This window comes from Leptodactylus fuscus, chromosome 1, assembly GCF_031893055.1.
Source record: "Leptodactylus fuscus isolate aLepFus1 chromosome 1, aLepFus1.hap2, whole genome shotgun sequence".
Classification (NCBI taxonomy): Eukaryota; Metazoa; Chordata; class Amphibia; order Anura; family Leptodactylidae; genus Leptodactylus; species Leptodactylus fuscus.
Genome location: NC_134265.1, coordinates 101,653,534 through 101,672,161, shown reverse-complemented (window position 1 = coordinate 101,672,161; position 18,628 = coordinate 101,653,534). Strand labels below are relative to the sequence as shown.

The 18,628-nt window shown below is 38.9% G+C and overlaps 1 protein-coding gene across 1 annotated transcript in view; it reads left to right on the top strand.

Moving 5' to 3' along the window:
* Positions 1 to 17,976, top strand: part of STX2 (syntaxin 2) — a 55,300-nt gene extending 37,324 nt beyond the window's left edge. The window contains exons 3-10 of the mRNA XM_075275046.1: positions 1,145 to 1,244; positions 5,434 to 5,508; positions 8,803 to 8,876; positions 11,317 to 11,425; positions 12,609 to 12,682; positions 12,775 to 12,912; positions 15,048 to 15,158; positions 17,317 to 17,976. Of these exons, the coding sequence (XP_075131147.1) occupies positions 1,145 to 1,244; positions 5,434 to 5,508; positions 8,803 to 8,876; positions 11,317 to 11,425; positions 12,609 to 12,682; positions 12,775 to 12,912; positions 15,048 to 15,158; positions 17,317 to 17,394 (759 nt within the window). The 3' untranslated portion in view covers positions 17,395 to 17,976. The remainder of the gene's footprint in view (positions 1 to 1,144; positions 1,245 to 5,433; positions 5,509 to 8,802; positions 8,877 to 11,316; positions 11,426 to 12,608; positions 12,683 to 12,774; positions 12,913 to 15,047; positions 15,159 to 17,316) is intronic.
* Positions 17,977 to 18,628: the final 652 nt, after the last annotated feature.

Genomic DNA, 18,628 nt, shown 5'->3' with positions numbered 1-18,628 from the left:
AGAGTCAAATCTTGTGACATGGACACAGCACGCATGTGACAATATAACATACACAATAAGGATATTGTGTCTGGGTTTTTGAAAAGGGCATGACCATAGAAAGTTCCTACATTCATGGTTGTATCCACTGGCAAACTTTGAGGACAACAGGTTTTCACCTCTAAAACTGTTAGGGAAAACCTTAAACATTCTGCAAAATTTTTCATTACTTACATTGGTAATAAAAAAAAAAACAACAACAACCTTTAATAAATTTAAATATAATTTGTGTTCATGGGAAAATCCCTTTATTGAGTTTAGAGTGGCAGCCAGTAGTACCTAAAGGGGATTCCATTATCAGAAAACGTAAATGAAGCTCAAGTGCCAGAGCCTGTAAAATCTCTGTATTCAGGTTGAAAACCCTGAGTCTCTGGTATGTTCCTGTTGCACTTGAGCCTCATTTCCCTGTTTCTAAAAATGGCTTTTTCAAGGAAATACTGCATATGTTGAACTTTCTAAAAATATGATCAGCATTATGTCCTCTACAATGTAGCTGATTTAATCTCTCGTTTCCTGGTGACAGACTCCCTTTAACATGGATGTCCACCTTTTTAAGTTGAAGATTTTTGGACAAAACTGAGAAAGAAGCAGGACACGGATCCTAATGAATGTTTTCTAGGTGTATTTCCATCTGGGCATTTATGGCATATCTACTGAACCCTGTGTCATGGCTGTAGTGAATGTAGGGTATGTAATGCATTAATGACCCTCTCCATTCTCTTCTATGGAACTTTTGAGAATAGCTGAGGAGGGAGATTTATAAAAGTGAATGCAGAGAGCCACACACATGCCCTTTACTCTTTATTCATGCTTCAGTTACGTGATAGGGGTTGAGGACCTCTGTTCTCTATAGAGAAAAAGTGGGAACCACATCTGTGGGCTGTTTATGGCAAAATTCATGGATATGCCATCAATATCTTAGATGGAAATACCCCTTCAAAAAGTCAGGCACCTATCATACTGGTTTTAGTGTATATTAACCATGTATATATGATTCCAGGTATTTTTGTGATTTGCTTCAGCTTTTGGATTGGCCTCCTTCCTGATCAGAGTACTGTAATACTGTAATAATTCATTCATTTTGAGTTATGTGTTCCTTGCTTAGGTAGAAGAAATAAGGAACCACATTGCTAAAATATCTGAAAATGTAGAGGAGGTGAAAAAGAAGCACAGCACCATTTTATCAGCACCAAACCCAGAAGAAAGTAAGACTTTGCAATACTCATGGTTTACATTGAATCTACATCTTCTACCATCATGAACTTTTTATCTCCAAAATTCTATGCAGATTCATCTCCTAAAGACTATGAAAACCTTTGATTTAAGAATATTTTCAAAAATACTGTGCTAATCGTTTATTTTTGCCAATTAGCAAAATGTGAGTGTTCAAAATGCAAATCTAAATTCCATCCATATTTGGTGTGACCACCCTTGCCTTCAAAATCGTGAATGTAGTCATTCACATGACCAATTCTTTCAATGATCTAATGTAAAGGGCCATCAAAAAATAGGATTTATTTCTACTCTATTCCTGTTCACTTTTTGCCTGTTTTCACAAGTCCCTCAAAAGATTAAAATCTTTGCAGTATCTGTGAAAATGGTGCCCTTGAAAAATGAGGTGAGGGCTAGAGAAAAAATGACATCTACTTTGTAATTGGTGGAGCTTCGCCTATTGAGGAATTCATACAGTTGCATTAGGTACCAATTTGCTAAATTCATCAGCTGTGTAAAGGAGTCCATAGTCTTTAATGGGTGGAATTCCCTTTTTTTTTTTTTTTTTTTTTTTTTTGTAATACCCATATCCCCTGCATAGTAACAGATGTAAAAGATGGCTACAGGAGGTCATCACTAGTGGGATCATGGAAGCTGACTCCAGGTTCACACTAGCATGGTCTCTGTCGTTTGGGTCCATCAGGGGACCCGAGCGACTGAGAGCCAGACCACTACAAGAGCAGTTACCCACATAATCTGGCAGACTCCATTGGTGTGAACCCAGAATTACTGTTTTGGTTTTTTTGGGGAGGGGGGGGGTTCTGTTCTTGTTGAGTACAAGGCCTATTTTTTTTTTTTTTTTTTAAGTATTTCTGTGTCAGGATTGTTAAAGGGGTTGTGCAAGACTTCATAAACATGCTTTCTTCTTAGGAAGTGACCATGTTTGTTGGTCACATGGCAGAGTCACGGCTCCATCTCATTTACCCTTTCTTGACATCTGCCATAATACCATGGCAGATGTTGGATATTAAACCCGGCACTAATGCCTTCATTCACTGCCTGCGCTATACGCAGGCATTAAAGGGATTCTATCATTAGAGAATGACCTTTTGAAGTAATGGCATGTTAGAATAGCAAAAGGCTATTCTACTCCTAACTTCCATTCTCTTTTGCTCCCCGCCATTTTTGTAAAAATCTGGTTCTTGTGATATGCAAATTAAGATCAGAGGGCATCCTCACCTCTTGATGCCCCTTAGTGCATTCTCTTCAAGTTCCTCCCTGCATCTTCTGCTGATCTTGCATCCTACGATGCGCTATACGCTGTTGAAATCCCGCGCATGCGCAATTGACTCTGCCGCTTCGGGCAGAGCCGACTGTGCATACTCTGTACACCATTTTGCGAGTGTGTAACAGACCACTGCAAAATGGCGGACGGAGCATGTGCAGTCGGCGTATAGCACTTCGTTAGATGCCTACACAAGGCAGAAGATCAGGAAAAGATGCAGGGGGGCTTGAAGAGAATGAACTACGAGAGGTGATGATGCGGGTGTGCTTGGAGCACAGGGGGAACCAGATTTTTACAGAAACGGCGGGGAGCAGAAGAAAATAGAAGGTAAGATTAGAATAGCCAATCTGTTGCCATCACAACTTAGAGCGTTTCTGGCATTCATATGTATTACAGGTTGCTCTATGCAGCCTGTAATATAAGTGCTGTCATTGTGCAATGCATTAGTGATCAGACTGGCTGGGTTTCAAGACCGCTAGGGGCTCTAATAATTACAGTAAAAAATAAAATGCATTAAATACTCGAATCGCCCCTCTTTCCTTAGAACATTCTGAAAACGCATGTTCTACAATCTTATATAAAAATATTTTTCCCATACAATCAACATCATAGTGAAGGGAAAAAAAATCAAAAGCCTAACTGGCGATTTTTCGCAATTTCATGTCCCATAAAAATTTGGATAAAAAGCGGTCAAAGCAATAGACATTCCTGTGGTTGGTATAAATCAAACCTATATCGAGCCCCACTAAAAAAAAAAAAAAAAAAAAAAAAAACTTCTTATGCATTCCAGTCTTTATGATTTTTTTTTTTTTTTTGGGGGGGGGGGTTTTCTGCAAAGTTTTGATTTATTTTAAGGGTTAAAAAGACTATATAAATTTGGTATCTCTGGAATTGTAGCAACCCATAGAATACAGGTGACGTCATTTTGGCTTCACAGTGAACACTGTAAAAAAGCCCTTGAAAGTCACAAAAACACAGTTTTTCTCCAATTCCACCCCATCCTGAATTTGTTTCCAGCATCCCAAAACATTGTATAGGATAATAAATGCTAAAATTACGAAGAACAATTTGTCCCACAAACTTTAAGCCATTATATGGCCCTGTTAAAAAAAAAAAAAAAAAAAAAAAAAACTTAGAGTTTGAAAGCTGGAGAGTCAAAAATGAAAATCGAAAAAAGCCTGCAGCCGGAGTAGGTTAAGATGAATGTGACTGAGCTTCAGCATGGCCATGTGACCAATGAACGTGATGTCACTTCCTGAGAAGTCCTACACAACCCCTTTAACCGTTTTTACCCATGATGGCTTCCATTTAGACTTTTTTTTTCTTTTTTCTAGAATGGCATACAAGGTATTTGAAAATGTCTTCCCTTAACCAAACATGGCATTATGGCCGTGTGACTAATCAATGTGACTTTGCTGCCTTGTAAAGAGGAAGTAGTTCTCGCTGACACCACTAGTCCTTCAGTCAGATGATTTCTAGGCATCTTGGGTGTTGGACCCGCACTGATTAGCTATCAACGGTCACCATTATTTCCAGCAAACCTCTTTAAGGCAACATACTATGTATTATTACCCAAGGATAGTTTATAGAAATAAAGAGGAAGGCCAAAGAGGATTTGAAAATAGGATATTAACAGGAACAGGAAATTGCAGAATAAAGCTTGAAGAATAACAGTAACCAGATTTTGTCAGCCCTCGTCAAATATATTCTTGACATTGCTCTCCAGAAAACCTCTACAGCAACTTTCCATCACCCCCTTAACCCTTCTAAAGGCCATGCAAATATATGCTTAGTTAAAAATGAGTTTTCCCAATGATAGAATCCCTTTAAAGTCCAGTGCTCTCATCTGTCATATGAGAGTAACAACAATACAATGACTGATGTAGATGGACCCTCTATCTCTCATCCATCTGCATCCGTTCTAAAGAAAAAAAAAAGGTGATGGAGTCTTTATTCCATTGTGTTTGTCAATTTCCGGACAGAAGAAAAGGTTGTGCATACAGGACTTTTTCTTCTGCTACAAAAGTAAACACACATGACAATAGAAAGCTTCCATCATATTTTTACTTTAGTGCCGATGGCAACAGATGGAGGGGAGCTCACTCTACTGCTGCTAATGTCTGTTGCTCTTATCCTTTGATGAATGAGAGCAATGGATGATAATAATGGTAGTGTCTCCCCACTGGTAACAAGAATGAGGATTCCTAAAGGCCTTTTTCATAATGCAGTGATGGTCACACATCACACCAAGACACTATCTATGGTACTGTTGGAGATAGCAGATCAGTGTACTTGGCTATCTCAGTCCTTTAGCCAGTGAATGGAGGTATAGTGCACGTGTAACCATCACACCATTCCATTGGGAGACTCGAGAACTTGGTTCTTAAGGTCAGTGGGAGGTTCTGGTGGTCAGTCCCCCAGCGATTCTGTGCATAGGTGATGTTTATAGCAGATGATCAGTTAATAATGCTCCGTTTTCAGGGACTGAAATTTAATTACAAACTCCCCCCCCCCCCTTTCTCAAAATATTTTAAACTGTGTATTGTTTTAATATATTCCACTTTAATTCCAGTTTATTTTAGTCCATTGTGTGTTGTTTTTTTTTTTTTACCCTTTCCCTTGCACATACAGCACACACAGCAAATTTACTCATCATGCGAAACTAATGCTGTTGCTGTTTCTTTGTGTCTTCTGAAATTGCTGAAGCAGGTTTTTTTCTGTTTGAGCTTTTTTGTTTTCTGGGAGCTGTTTTTTTCTTTTTCACATATATGGCTAAGATTTTGAGGAATTCTGGTATTGTATGTTGAATGAAGAGGATTTGGTTTATTTCATGGTAAACTTATTGGTAATTCTTCTGTCATTGATATTACTAATATCCTTTTGTTCTTTTGTTTCAGGAACAAAGGATGAACTTGAAAGTCTTAACAAAGAAATAAAGAGTATTGCCAATAAAGTTCGAACAAAATTAAAGGGTAAGTGCATCTGAGGCATGGGACAGTTTTATTAAGGCTATGGTAAACACTGTGCTAGACTCCAACAAGCATGGAGAACTTTTTTTGTCCAGCAAAATTAAAGAGACATCAATACCTGATTGACACCAGTACAGTCAGCAGGATCTACCTGGCTCCATTGGTGTGTTTCATTTAACAGATCTATCATTAGTGTCTATTCTGTCTTTCTGTTACTGGAAATCAACTTAAGTAGTCCTGGTGTTTGTTGCAGTGGGATCTGGGGGTTCTAGGTGGGTTCTAATCTCAAGTTATGTAGTTACAAACAGACCCCGTCCCCCATGTCTCTTCTCCTCTCCTGTTCGCACAAGTAATTATCTGTGCCATAGGGGCCAACATTACTGTAGACAATCAAACCCCATAGCGTAAGTGATTTTCTGTGTAAATAGAAGGAGGGGGGAGGAGAGCTGGTTCCAATTATGTGACTCATATAGGACCCTTATAGGAATCTTCCCAGAATCCCCAGGTCCATCTGCAACTGTTAAATCTGTTATTAAATACACCAATTTATTAGGAGGCACACAATAATAAGTATGCTGCAGGAGAGTCAGTGCTATTATTATTATTTATTTATATAGCTTCATTAATCCCATGGTGCTTTACATTTGGTGGTTACATACAGTACACAAAATATACAAACAGATATAATACTAACAGTGACCGACTGGCACAGTGGGGTAGAGGGCCCTGCCCGCGAGGGCTTACAATCTATGATCATAATCTCCCGTCTAGACTACTGCAACACCCTTCTCCATGGACTCCCAGCTAACACCCTCTCCCCCCTCCAGTCCACCTTAAACTACGCTGCTCATTTAATTCACCTCACCCCCCTGATCTTCATCAGCTGCTCCCCTCTGCCAGGCCCTCCACTGGCTATCCATAGCCCAGCGAATTGAATTCAAGCTACTAACGCTAACATACAAAACCATCCACAACCTGTCCCCTCCATATATCTCTGACCTAATCTCCCGCTACCTGCCCACACGTAACCTCAGATCCTCCAATGACCTCCTACTCCGCTCTGCTCTCATCCGCTCCTCACACAACCGTCTCCAAGATTTCTCCTGTGCATCCCCCATACTCTGGAACTCCTTACCAAGACACGTAAGACTGACCCCCCCACAATCACAGGCTTCAAGAAGGCCAAGAAGACTCACCTATTCAGGAAGGCCTACAACCTTCAATAACACTATCACCGCACTGCCATCTGTACAGTCTCCCCCTCTCCTTCTGTCTCTACCCCCTTCCCCCATAGATTGTAAGCCCTCGCGGGCAGGGCCCTCTACCCCATTGTGCCAGTCGGTCATTCTTAGTATTATATCTACCTGTATATTTTGTGCATTGTATGTATCCCCCAAATTGTAAGTAACCCTCAAAGGTAAAGCACCATGGAATTAATGGTGCTATATAAATAAACAATAATAATAATAATATGAGGGAGGAAGGATAGAGACAGAAGGTGATGGGGGAGACTGTTCAGATGGTGGTGTGATCAGGTCTATACCCAAGGTGCTGTGTCCCCCAGTGGAACAACGAGAAAAGGATTTGACAAGTGAGTACACAAAAATCCCCTTATTGGGGGTAGTAGGCCTTCCTGAATAGGTGAGTCTTCAGGGCCTTCTTGAAGCCTGTGATTGATGGGCTCAGTTTTATGTTTCTTGGTAAGGAGTTCCAGAGTATGGGGGATGCACGGGAGAAATCTTGGAGACTGTTCTGTGAGGAGCGGATGTGAGCAGAGCGGAGTAGGTGGTCTTTGGAGGATCTGAGGTTACGTGTGGGCAGGTAGTGGGAAATTAGGTCAGAGATATATGGAGGGGATAGGATAGGATGACTTTGTAGGTTAACGTTAGTAACTTGAACTCAATTCACTGGGCAACGGGTAGCCAATGAAGGGAATAGCAGAGGGGAGCAGCTGATGAAGAACGGGGGGCAAGCTGAAATAAGTGAGTAGCACAGTTTAAGGTTGTCTGGAGGGGTTGAGGGTGTTTTCTGGGAGTCCATGGAGAAGGATGTTGCAGTAATCTAAGCGGGAGATTATGACTATTATGGACTATTGTCTTAGCAGTTTCTGGGTTGAGGAAGGAGCGGACTGAATGGATGTTCTTGAGTTGGAGGCGGCAGGAAGTGTTGAGGGTTTGAACGTGCAACGGGGTTGTTAGCCACGGGTTGGGCTAGGCACCTTAGTTACAGTGATACTGAGAGCTAGGACCTTTCATTCAACATTTTGCCTGACCTGAATGAGCAAACATTTCCACAGGCCCCTCCACCGTATATGGATAGAGAGGCAAATTTTGAAGTTTCTCAAATTCATTAATACTAGATTTGTTGATAGTCGACATGACAATGCCCTTTTAAAAAAAATACTACACTGTATAATATTCATCCAGGAACTTACGGTAATATTAAACAGAGCTTAAAGTGTAGCTGCTGTTGTTTTTTGGTTTTTTTTTTGTTTTTTTTTTTGTATTGCATTGGGTGGTGTTTGGGGAACATTCTCTAGACAGTCTTAAACTGCCCCAGATTTCTTAAAGTTTCTTAATGCTGTTTGCTACATCTTTTGCAATATTACATTGTCTAGTCTGAGGTCACACCTCCTAATACCTAATAGTTGGTTATGTTTCCGCCAGAAACATTCGCCAACATTTTGGAAGTTTTTGGCACTCCTTTTTACATCTTAGGTCATAACTATTTGATAAATGTTTTAAAAATTTGGTAAATGTGGTCTAAAGCATGTTAGAATTTTTTTTTTAGTGCAAATTGCGTCATAATTCTGACAGAATTGGCTTGGCATGTTGCCTCTGCAGTGTTTATAGTATATATGAAACACACTAGGGGAGATTTGTCACTAGGGGAGATTTTTAAAGTCCATCTACTGAAATGTGTGCTGACGTAATTAGCCTCAAAATTTATGAAAAGTCGCATTATGTTTGTTAAATCAGACACATCTATAAGTGTGACATGTCTGTTACTCCACTTTCTTCACTAACCACTGACTGCAGTGAGATCACAGTCTGGAGGGGGTCCCTGCAGTCATATACATAGAAACCAGATACTCTTCGTATCCTGTGGGGATGTGAGAAGTGTTACTAGTGGAAAAATCTGTTTAATGTATCTGATTTAAGAAAAATAAAGAATCTTGTACTTTTGGAGATGATGGACTAGTTTTGTTCCTCATGTTTGTCATTAAACCTGTCAAATCATAGATTGATATTTGGTATCGATTCTGAAAGAATAAAATATGTATATTTCTTTGCATAGCTATTGAGCAAACAATTGACCAAGATGAGAATGCCAACAGGTCTTCCGTGAATTTACGAATAAGGAAATCTCAGGTAAGGCTGACCATTGTTGTTGGGTTTTTGTTTTTTTAATATTTCCACATTTTTGAGAGCCCTTTCAATTTCCTGGGTTGATTTGAGAGATCTGGGGTCTAGTATTGTACACACAATAAGGAAAACCACGAATGTGGACTTGTACATACTAACAGTACATGTATATGTACATAAAACACTTGCATACATACTGACATATATACACCAGCATGTACAAACAGCATGTACATACACATACATATCTACACTATGACACGCAAATAAGTATATATACTGTGACATATACACCCAAACATTTCCCTTCTCTGCTGGATTTCTTTCACAGAGTGGGTGGAAACAGCAGGAAAGGCTAATATAGTCCGCAGTGAAGGGAAGATGCTGGAACTGTAAAGTTCTTCTCTCCTTCTCTTTCCAATAACCAGTCTTGCCTGTAATACTAAATAATGTTCTCTGCCATCTACTGGTTAAAGGTGAATATTTCCCATGTAACGTTCACATTGACCAGTGAGTGGCAGACAACATTACAATCAGACTGTAACTGTACATTAGCTGAAGGAGGAGAGTAACAGGCATAATCCAGAAAGAGTGAACAAGGACATTTTAACCTTGTTATTCTTCATTTTGATGTTTTGTTTTGATTCCATGGTGCTCCACATTTGAAGAGGATCTTACATATAAAAAAAAAAAAAAAAAAAAAACAAACCATACAAACAAGTACAATAGACTAACCTTATGTTCACACTAGAGTCACCTCTCCGTTGTTCTGGTCTGACAGACCCCATTGACGATAATGGGGTTTGTTGGGTGGCCAACATTTAAAACTGAAACCAGCAAAAGAAAAAGTCCTCTGTGCAGGATATTTCCTACACAGATTTTCAGGCGGACACTGTGAGTCTCAGTGGAGACATGAACGTAGACTTACATAGTGACCTATTGTTAGAGGGCCCTACCTGGATTTTACAAAACCAAGAGTGGCTACAAAAGAAATGGGGAATATATAGGAGGCTCTTATACTTCTCCCTTTTTCACAATCCACTTCTGGCTTTGGCTCAAAAAGCCACAGCAAACAAAGTGTGTGGCCTTAGCCTTACCCAAAACCGATGATAATATTCGTACTACCATAGCACAGTTCAAAGAGGGATTTTTACTTATTCAACTAACTTCTTCTTTATCTTCCTGCCAACACCGTTTTTGCCAGAGACAGGAGACACAAGTGACACATCTATGTTGTGGTGGGTCTGATTCACAACACTGCTACTTCCAACTGGCTTTTTAAGGAAAATGTAAATTAATTGTGACCATTGGGCCTGCTTTCATCTTCATTACTGAGTGGCATGTCACACATCAGCCAATGTCCTTAGTAGGAGGCACCAAGTACAAGGGGAAAGGGGGGACTGACAGTAGTTAATGATTCATTAGCACGTGGTGTATGACTGACTAAAAGACCCTTTTTAGGGGAAGAGGGGTGTTTGAAATTACCCTGCATCTCTTTAGCAGTGTTAGTAGCAGTATTAACTACAATAGAAGCACTTTGCTCTTGTAAATACACTCAGGCGTTATTGAAAAATCACATCAAAACCAAAATGGAGTCCATATCCATAAAATCCCAAAAGTGCTGACCTGTTTCAAACCCATTCCAGGGTTTTGATCCATAACTAGTATACATGGGAAAAAAAAATAAATGTTATTGAACCACTCCCTAAAGGGTGTGTTATACGCCAAATAGACAGAACTGAATACACCATTCAGTAAACCACATCATATTTGATATATAGTAAACTCCTTGCCCTTAAACTAGTGACATTACCTGGAACATTTTACCTGTATTTCAATCGGCTGTGCACCAGATACATGTTCTCCTAGTCTAACCTTCAGTTTGAGGGTAGGTGCAACCCACATGGTGAAGGTTACATGATAGTGACAACATAAACTGCTATTACAGTTACTGAAAGATCTAATACGATAAACCACATTGCTTTCAGTGAAAGTTTTTTGCTTGTCTGCAAATTTACATATATTATATCTGGGTAAACCACATTTCTTAAAGACCGCTTTTAACCAGGTATCCTCTTTATACCTATTGATGTATAATCTAGGTAACTGAAGGTTCCACAAGCAAGGCAGCCTTCTGGCCCATACACCTCACACCCATACCTTAAATGTCTGAAAATGGCATCTATCCTAGCATTAAACCTGGATGTCTTTCTGAATTATTCACAAATATTCTCAAGTCTCGTCTCCTGATATTGTTTTCTAAAGGGTGTGGGAAAAAGTAACAGTAGGTGAAGATTGCACCTTAGTGGTATGGTCAGCATAAAGGTATTCTTTGTGCTCTTCGTCATCATGATGATTTTGGCACAAACATGCATGTCCCCATGCTGTTTCTTGACCCTCTTTAGTTTGTATCACATCATGAAAATTTATGTTTGTTTTTTTTCAGCATACAGTGTTGTCCAGAAAATTTGGGGAAGTTATGATTGCATATAATGAAACCCAGATTCAGTTTCGAGAGCGAAGTAAAGGCCGGATACAACGTCAGCTGGAAATAAGTATGTGGTAACCTAACTCATTGACAAAATGGTTAAAGAAACCGTATTTGTTGGGAATATTTGGGTAACTGCCCTGCCTTTTACATTATTACAATACTGAGGTTTTTTTATTATGTATTTTTGAGCGTTTAAGCTTATTCATTCATAGCATTACTTCAAGTACAGAAAAGTGCAAAGATAGCCATGCATATGTAAAATGTTAATGCTAAAGGCTAGTGTATTCCATCTACTAATTTGTTTTTTGTGTTTATTATGAAGAAACTAGCTGTGACTGTTTCAGGATAGTTACTACACAGTTACTACTGTAGCCTACAACTTCTCCTATTGGTAACCATCTTACTGTTTGTAATTTTTGATGAGTGAAGAGTTGTTAAGCATTCATATAGATTCTACAGCTGGGGACCATGGAACTACAGGTTGCTGAGAAGTGAGCCTTCCTCCTTATAACATGTACTTATGTGCGTGATAAATTAGGGGGCTTTCACACTACCGTCGGTGTCCGACAGCTAGTGTCCGCTGCTAATGTCCGTTCAAAATCTTGTGCGGACACTAGCTGTTTCCGTGACATTTTGCATTGATTTAAATGGACATCGGGTGCGTTTTTACTGTCCGTGTCTGTCCTTAACTGTCTGTTCCCAAAGATGTCCGACTTTTCAAGCAGACAGTAAAAACCTACATGTTGGTTTTACATCCCTATCACAGCAACAGGCGACACAACCACATTTACTCCATTAGATTAACAAAGCAATAGCCTGCAATCTACGACCTTGCGAAAGATGTTCTGGCCAAAGATCCAATGTGGTCCTAGCTTTACTCTTATCTTTTTACTCGGAAATCCTGCTCCAAATCATATCAGCATATATATCACAGTCCAACTCTCATGTTAAACTCTTTTATAACAGATTTGGCATCACAGTAGGCCTCCTGGATAGGTGAAGGGACACCGCTATATTTAGGTGTTTTCCATATTAGCAACTATAAACTAAATGACACAAAATTATTTTATTTGATAAAATAGCCAAGTGGATCTTTCATTTTCATATGATACTCTTAAATAAAGCAGCCTATTGTGATGAGCAAAACACTGCTATTATACTGCTTCTGTTACCGGTTTATGCTTTTGTGTTTTTTGGGGGGTGGCGTCCGTTCTTGAGGTTTGAATGTTAAAGCTTTGTATTTGCAGCTGGAAAGACTACCACCGATGAAGAACTGGAAGAGATGCTGGAGAGTGGGAACCCATCAATCTTCACTTCAGATGTAAGTATTATGACTGTTTAGCAAAGTCCAGGTGACACGCAGGGTAAAAGTCTGTGACGGAGCTTCAAGTGTTTTTTTTTTCCCCTATTTAGATTATTTCAGATTCCCAAATCACACGGCAAGCTTTGAATGAGATTGAAGCAAGGCATAAGGATATCATGAAGCTGGAATCAAGCATACGGGAGTTACATGACATGTTTATGGACATAGCAATGTTGGTGGAGACTCAGGTAATTCCTGTTTTTTGGTTATGATGACTGTTCATTTACATATTTGCTGTGGTAAAGCGAAGGAGTTGACCATAGCAGCAGGTTAAGTCACTGCCTCTGAAAAATGAGAGTTGAACTAATTGCTCAGGAAAACTTTAGCAGGTTGTTTAGTTAGAGATACAGATTTTTTTTATTGTTTTCAGTTATTTTAGGCATAAAAAAAGTAGATATACATACAAACAATATGCATCAAAATTATCTGTATGTATATAACGAAAAAAAAAATTATAATAGAACGCATCACCAGAAAGATGGCTGCATCAACCAAACCTTTTTTAACATGTTGTCTACTGCTCTATTATTTGCTGCTGGTTGTATCTTGACAAGGACAGAAATTGAGGTAAAAGATTCACGTTGTCGTCTGTCGGCATTTACATTTTGCATTTTCATTCTAGCACATCCAAGAGCCATAAAGCATGTTTCTATTTACTGTATGTTTGGTTGACCCCCTCATTTGTATGCATGGATCACTTGTATTCAAATTTTTTACAGATCGTCATTGATATCATAAAGTTCTGGAAATCAGAGTCTATGTCAATTTGAGACTACTAATTTATTCTGTTAGTTGTCAGAATTATGTTGTGTAGTGAACATGACCTCATCAATTGAAGGTTGGTGGGCGTCCAACACCCAGGCCACCCCTGTTGATAAGCTGCTTGAGGAGACTGCAGCATTAGGATGGGCTCTCTGGTCTCTTCACTGAAAACAAAGTATCGTATTTTCCGGACTATAAGACGCACTTTTTTCCCCCAAATCTGGGGGGAAAATGAGGGTGCATCTTATAGTCCGAATGTGGAACGGCGGATGTTGGGAAGGGAGTTTTAGATGCCGACACAGGTGCTGGGCAGCGACAGGAGTGTGGCAATGCTGCAGGCCCGGCACCTGTGCCGGCGTCTAAAACCCCCTTCCTGGCATCCGTTGTTCTATTGCCAGGATGCTGGGTCTGTAAGAATAGTGTTGGCCGCTCTGCTGCAGAGCGGTCGCCATAGCAAACAGGTCTGCCCTATACGCGGAGGCCCAAAGCTAATGCCCGCAATTAGAATATATTCTAATTGCGGGCATTAAAACTCAACCTTCCCTCCAAGGTGTAGAATACACCCGCATACCTTTAAAGTTGCAGGCCAGCTCCTGCGCGGCGAGGTCACAGGAGCTGACCTGTTCTGGTGACAGCCGGGAGCCAACTGAAGGCTCCCAGGCCTGTCACTGCTATATTACTATTGCGGTTGGTCTATGACCAGCTGTAATAGTAGTGTAGAGAATATCCCATAGACGGCAATACACTTCTATTGCCGTCTATGGAATTGCAATCAAATGACTGCAGGTTCAAGCCACCTAGGGGGAAGAGGCAATAAAATAGTGAAGAAAAAAAAAAAAGCTTTAAAAAAATAAAATAAATAAAACTTCTAAATCACCTCCTTTCCCTAGAATACATATAAAAGTAGAACATTTCTGTGAAACACATACACATTAGGAATCCCAGTGTCCGAAAATGCCCGGTCTACTGATATTTTTCAAACCGTCGTGTTTTTTTTTTCACCATTTAGCATCTGATTTAAATAAAAAGTGATCTAAGCAATAGACATTCCCCAAAATGGTATAACTAAAAAGTACATCTGGCCACACAAACGCGCTCTGGATCTCCGTACAGCTGCAGGGTCACCTGTCAATGTGGCCTTGCAGCTGTTGCAAAACTACAACTCCCATATATTAAATATTTTACCTTTTTTTTTTTTTTTGCTTCAAAATTTTTTTTCCCTATTTTCCTCCTCTAAAACCTAGGTGCGTCTTATAGTCCGAAAAATACGGTACTTTGCTGTATGTTGTATAGCAGCTTTCTTGGTATCTTTCCTCAGCCCTATTTACCTAATGTGACTGAGCTGCAAACAAGGCTATGTGACCAATGAATATGACATGACCTGTGAAGTGAAAGCAGCATTTACAGAGCACTGCTACCTTATCAAGCAGCTGATATGCAAGGGGTTCTGCTTGTCAGACCGCCACTTATCTTCCGTTGATGAACTATTCTAAGTCTCAGAAAAGCCATTTAAGTCTTGTTTGTTTGCAATTTTCTTTATATCTGAACTTTTATCTCTTAGGGTGAAATGATAAACAATATTGAGAAGAATGTTGAAAATGCTGCTGATTACATTGAACATGCCAAAGAAGAAACCAAGAAGGCTGTGAAATATCAGAGCAAATCACGAAGGGTGAGTTAGTAATCTTCTTGTGTAGAGCATTGGACTTCTTTTCTTCACCTTTTTTCTTTTTTTTTTTTTTCTTTTTTTCTTCTTTTCTTCAGTTGTATTTACTCAGTGGTTGCATGTGAAGCACACGTATAGGGTTTGTATGCTTCTGATTTATTTTTATTAACATTTTTCTTTACCTACAGAAAATATGGATCGTTGTAATTTTAGCATCTATTGTGACTGGCATAATAGCCTTGATCATCGGGTTGTCAGTGGGCCTCCGATGACCCCTTGGTTACCTTTATAAATTACCATCTGCCCATGAGGCAGTAAGTAACCCTTTTGTTTACTTTTTATGTTCTCTTATTATACCATCAACTTGGAAATGGACATGGCATTGGTTTGTGTAAAGGGGTACCTATACACCTGTATTATGTTATTGGGACAGTTTAAAGTTGTTTGTTGGTAAACCAGGTTAATTGTATAAAGAGAACATTACAGGTGCAGAGCACGCTATGTAAGTGTCAGCACAGTTTGTACACATTGGGTTTCGGTGAAATATTAATAAGAATTAATGACACCTCAGTAGATAAAGACGTCCTGTTGTAGATGCTCTTGTATATAACAGCATTATTGGAGTTTGTTTCCTGTGAGTGCTTTGCATTACCACTGGTGAAGGGTCCACATCCCTATATAAACTCGCACTGATAATGTAAAAATCACTCATTTTTTATTTTTTTTTTGCTTATTTTAAACGTGGTATATTGATCATTTGTGTCATATATCTATATGTGCAGGACTGAAAGCAGCGATATAAAAAAAAAAAAAAAAAAAAAAAAAAGTAACTGTTACATGCCTCCCACTGTTTCTTTGAATTGGACTTTTCAGAATTTTTTTTTTTACGTTTGACCTTCTTTATATTTGTGGTCTTAACCCTTTTCACTCCCAGGGGTCTCCAGAAATTTTTCAACCCCGGTAGCAAGAGCAATCTTCACAGCTTTGAGATGGACAAATAAAACCTAAATTGCAACATAAAAAAAATCATGCTCTCCCAAACATTAAAAATCATGCTAAAAAATGCTAATAAATGTATTAGTTGCTAGAAGTTGAAACGAAGCAAAAACTTATATGTACCAAACCTCCTCATATTACTAAGGCTTACACCTGCATGCACGTGTCTTCAGAAAGTCACCAGAACTGGAAGGAACAAAAATCTGCTTTGAAGCTCAGCCTATAAAATCTAAGGATTACACACCATGGAAAGCAAGTGAACCCCTAAACCCCATATATTTTTTGAAAGTAGACTAACTGGAAATTATCTCAATGGATTATCCACCTTCATGTAATGAAAACAGCTCCACCATCATGTAACTTTGTGACAAACACACCAAATTTTTTGAAAAATGCACTAAAACATATATTTGCACTTAAAACTCACATTCAAATCATACATTCAGATTTTGCTGTTTTTTTCAAGATTTTGCTGATATTCACTAATGTGTTAATAATCTGTACTGTACATAGCAAACTTTGACTGTGATACCAAATCTAACTTTTTTTGAGATTGCACAGCATACCGTAGATAAAAACTCAACTTAATATTTCATATATACAACCTTCATGCAACTTTGCAGCAGAGATTACAAGCAAAAATTGGACAAAAATCCAAATTTGACCCTAAAGTGCCAGCTCAAGAAGTCTTTCTGCAAACAAAATGTACTTTCCAAAAAACTGCAATATGTGAGTTCATACATACCACACATGTATATATTTACAGGGGCGGGTGTTAAAGAAATGGCAAAATAGCAGAAATGCGCCATCCCATTTTGTACACACAAATTAAATAGTAGTTTACATAAAAATATAACTTTGTATTCTGATCTCCAGAGACTTCATTGATACAGTATGTCTGTCAAACATCATTGAATAAAAAAGTCCTACAAACACGACTGTTTCGTCCATCGCTTTTAGGAACAGACATTCAACCCCATTTCAGTCAGTGGGGTCCTTCAGCTTCATTGGTGTCTATTTTTAGTCTGTTTTGGTTCGCTAACATACGCCCCAATGCTAGACTGGTGTCCTAGGTTATACTGAACCTTGTAGGAAGTTTAATCAACATGTATGCTCAGTTTGATTTCTGTGCTAACATTTCTCTATATTTTTTCTTTTTTCTTTCCAGAAATTGATCATCATAATCATCTGTGTAGCCGTCTTGCTGCTAATTCTTGCAATCATCTTGGCTACAACCTTGACATAATGATTTCACCAAGAAAAGCATCTGCCATACCACCTCGTCGCTTCAGCTTTGCAACAGAAGCCCTTATTTAGGTACTTGGCTGCCTTAGTGACAAAACGCCCGGTATTTTTTTTTTTTCTTTGGATATTCTATGCCATATATAGGCCCTTCTCCTCAAAACAGGCGTGGAGTATATGCCCAGAGACTAAAACACAGTTATCCTTTTTATTATGAGAAAAACTAAGTAAAAGGTAAAAAAAAAAAAAAAAAAAAAGTTAAAAACAGGAGCGTCATGTGCATGAAAACATAGTAGGATAGTTAAGTTTTGTTTTTTTTTAAATTTTTCTATGTATATTCCAATTTTTTTTATATAACTATGGCACTTCACTTTGCTGCTACAGCGTAGATCTAGCAATGCTGTTGTAACCATGTTATGTTTTGTTCTGTACAGTCCATTGCAACATTGCAAACCTCAAATGCTGCTGCACCCAGTGTTAATTTTGTATATCTCAAAGTACTGTATATTAAGGAAAACAATGAGGTTCTGTATCCTCCCAAACTGATTTATTGTGGACTTGGTTCAATGTACTTTAAAAAAGACAATCCCTTGAATTGGAATTTTACTATGACATTGTTTACATGACACTTTTGTTTTTACCCTCTTTGGAGCAGCCCTTGGTTTTTCTTGAAAGATAGCATTAATAACGCATCTGTACTCCACTTATAAGTGCTCCCGATTCCTGTTGTTTGCCCATATCATGAGCAAATTATGTAATGGCATAAGCGCTGCATTCATTTAAGGTTGCCATGTTAAAATAGCTAGACAGAATAGCACAACCATTTTGTCTCTAAAATTCAAGGCTGGTGACAGAATTCTGATGACCCTCATTACAGTGAAAGGGGGTCCCTTAGGTGCCGTACGTGTCTGTCCTGCAAAAAATCTGGGGTTTCTATTTTGTTCTGCTTTGATAGTGAAACAGAGGAATGGAAATGACACCGGTGTGAACAGAGCCTAATGTTTTTGGCGCTTCCGACTCTCCTCCACAACAGCTATTGGGTGTGGGGCAATAGGGAAAATGATCAGGATTATGTTGGATTTTACCATATTGGATCCATGTCAAACAGCTGCTATCGAGCTTTGGGGGTGTTTTTTTTGTTCAATTTTTTTCCCCCTTAGCTTGTTTATGGGGGAAGCAGAAGAAATAGCAATTTATCCGATAGCTTTCTTAAGTGTATGGCAATCTTAAATGGATTG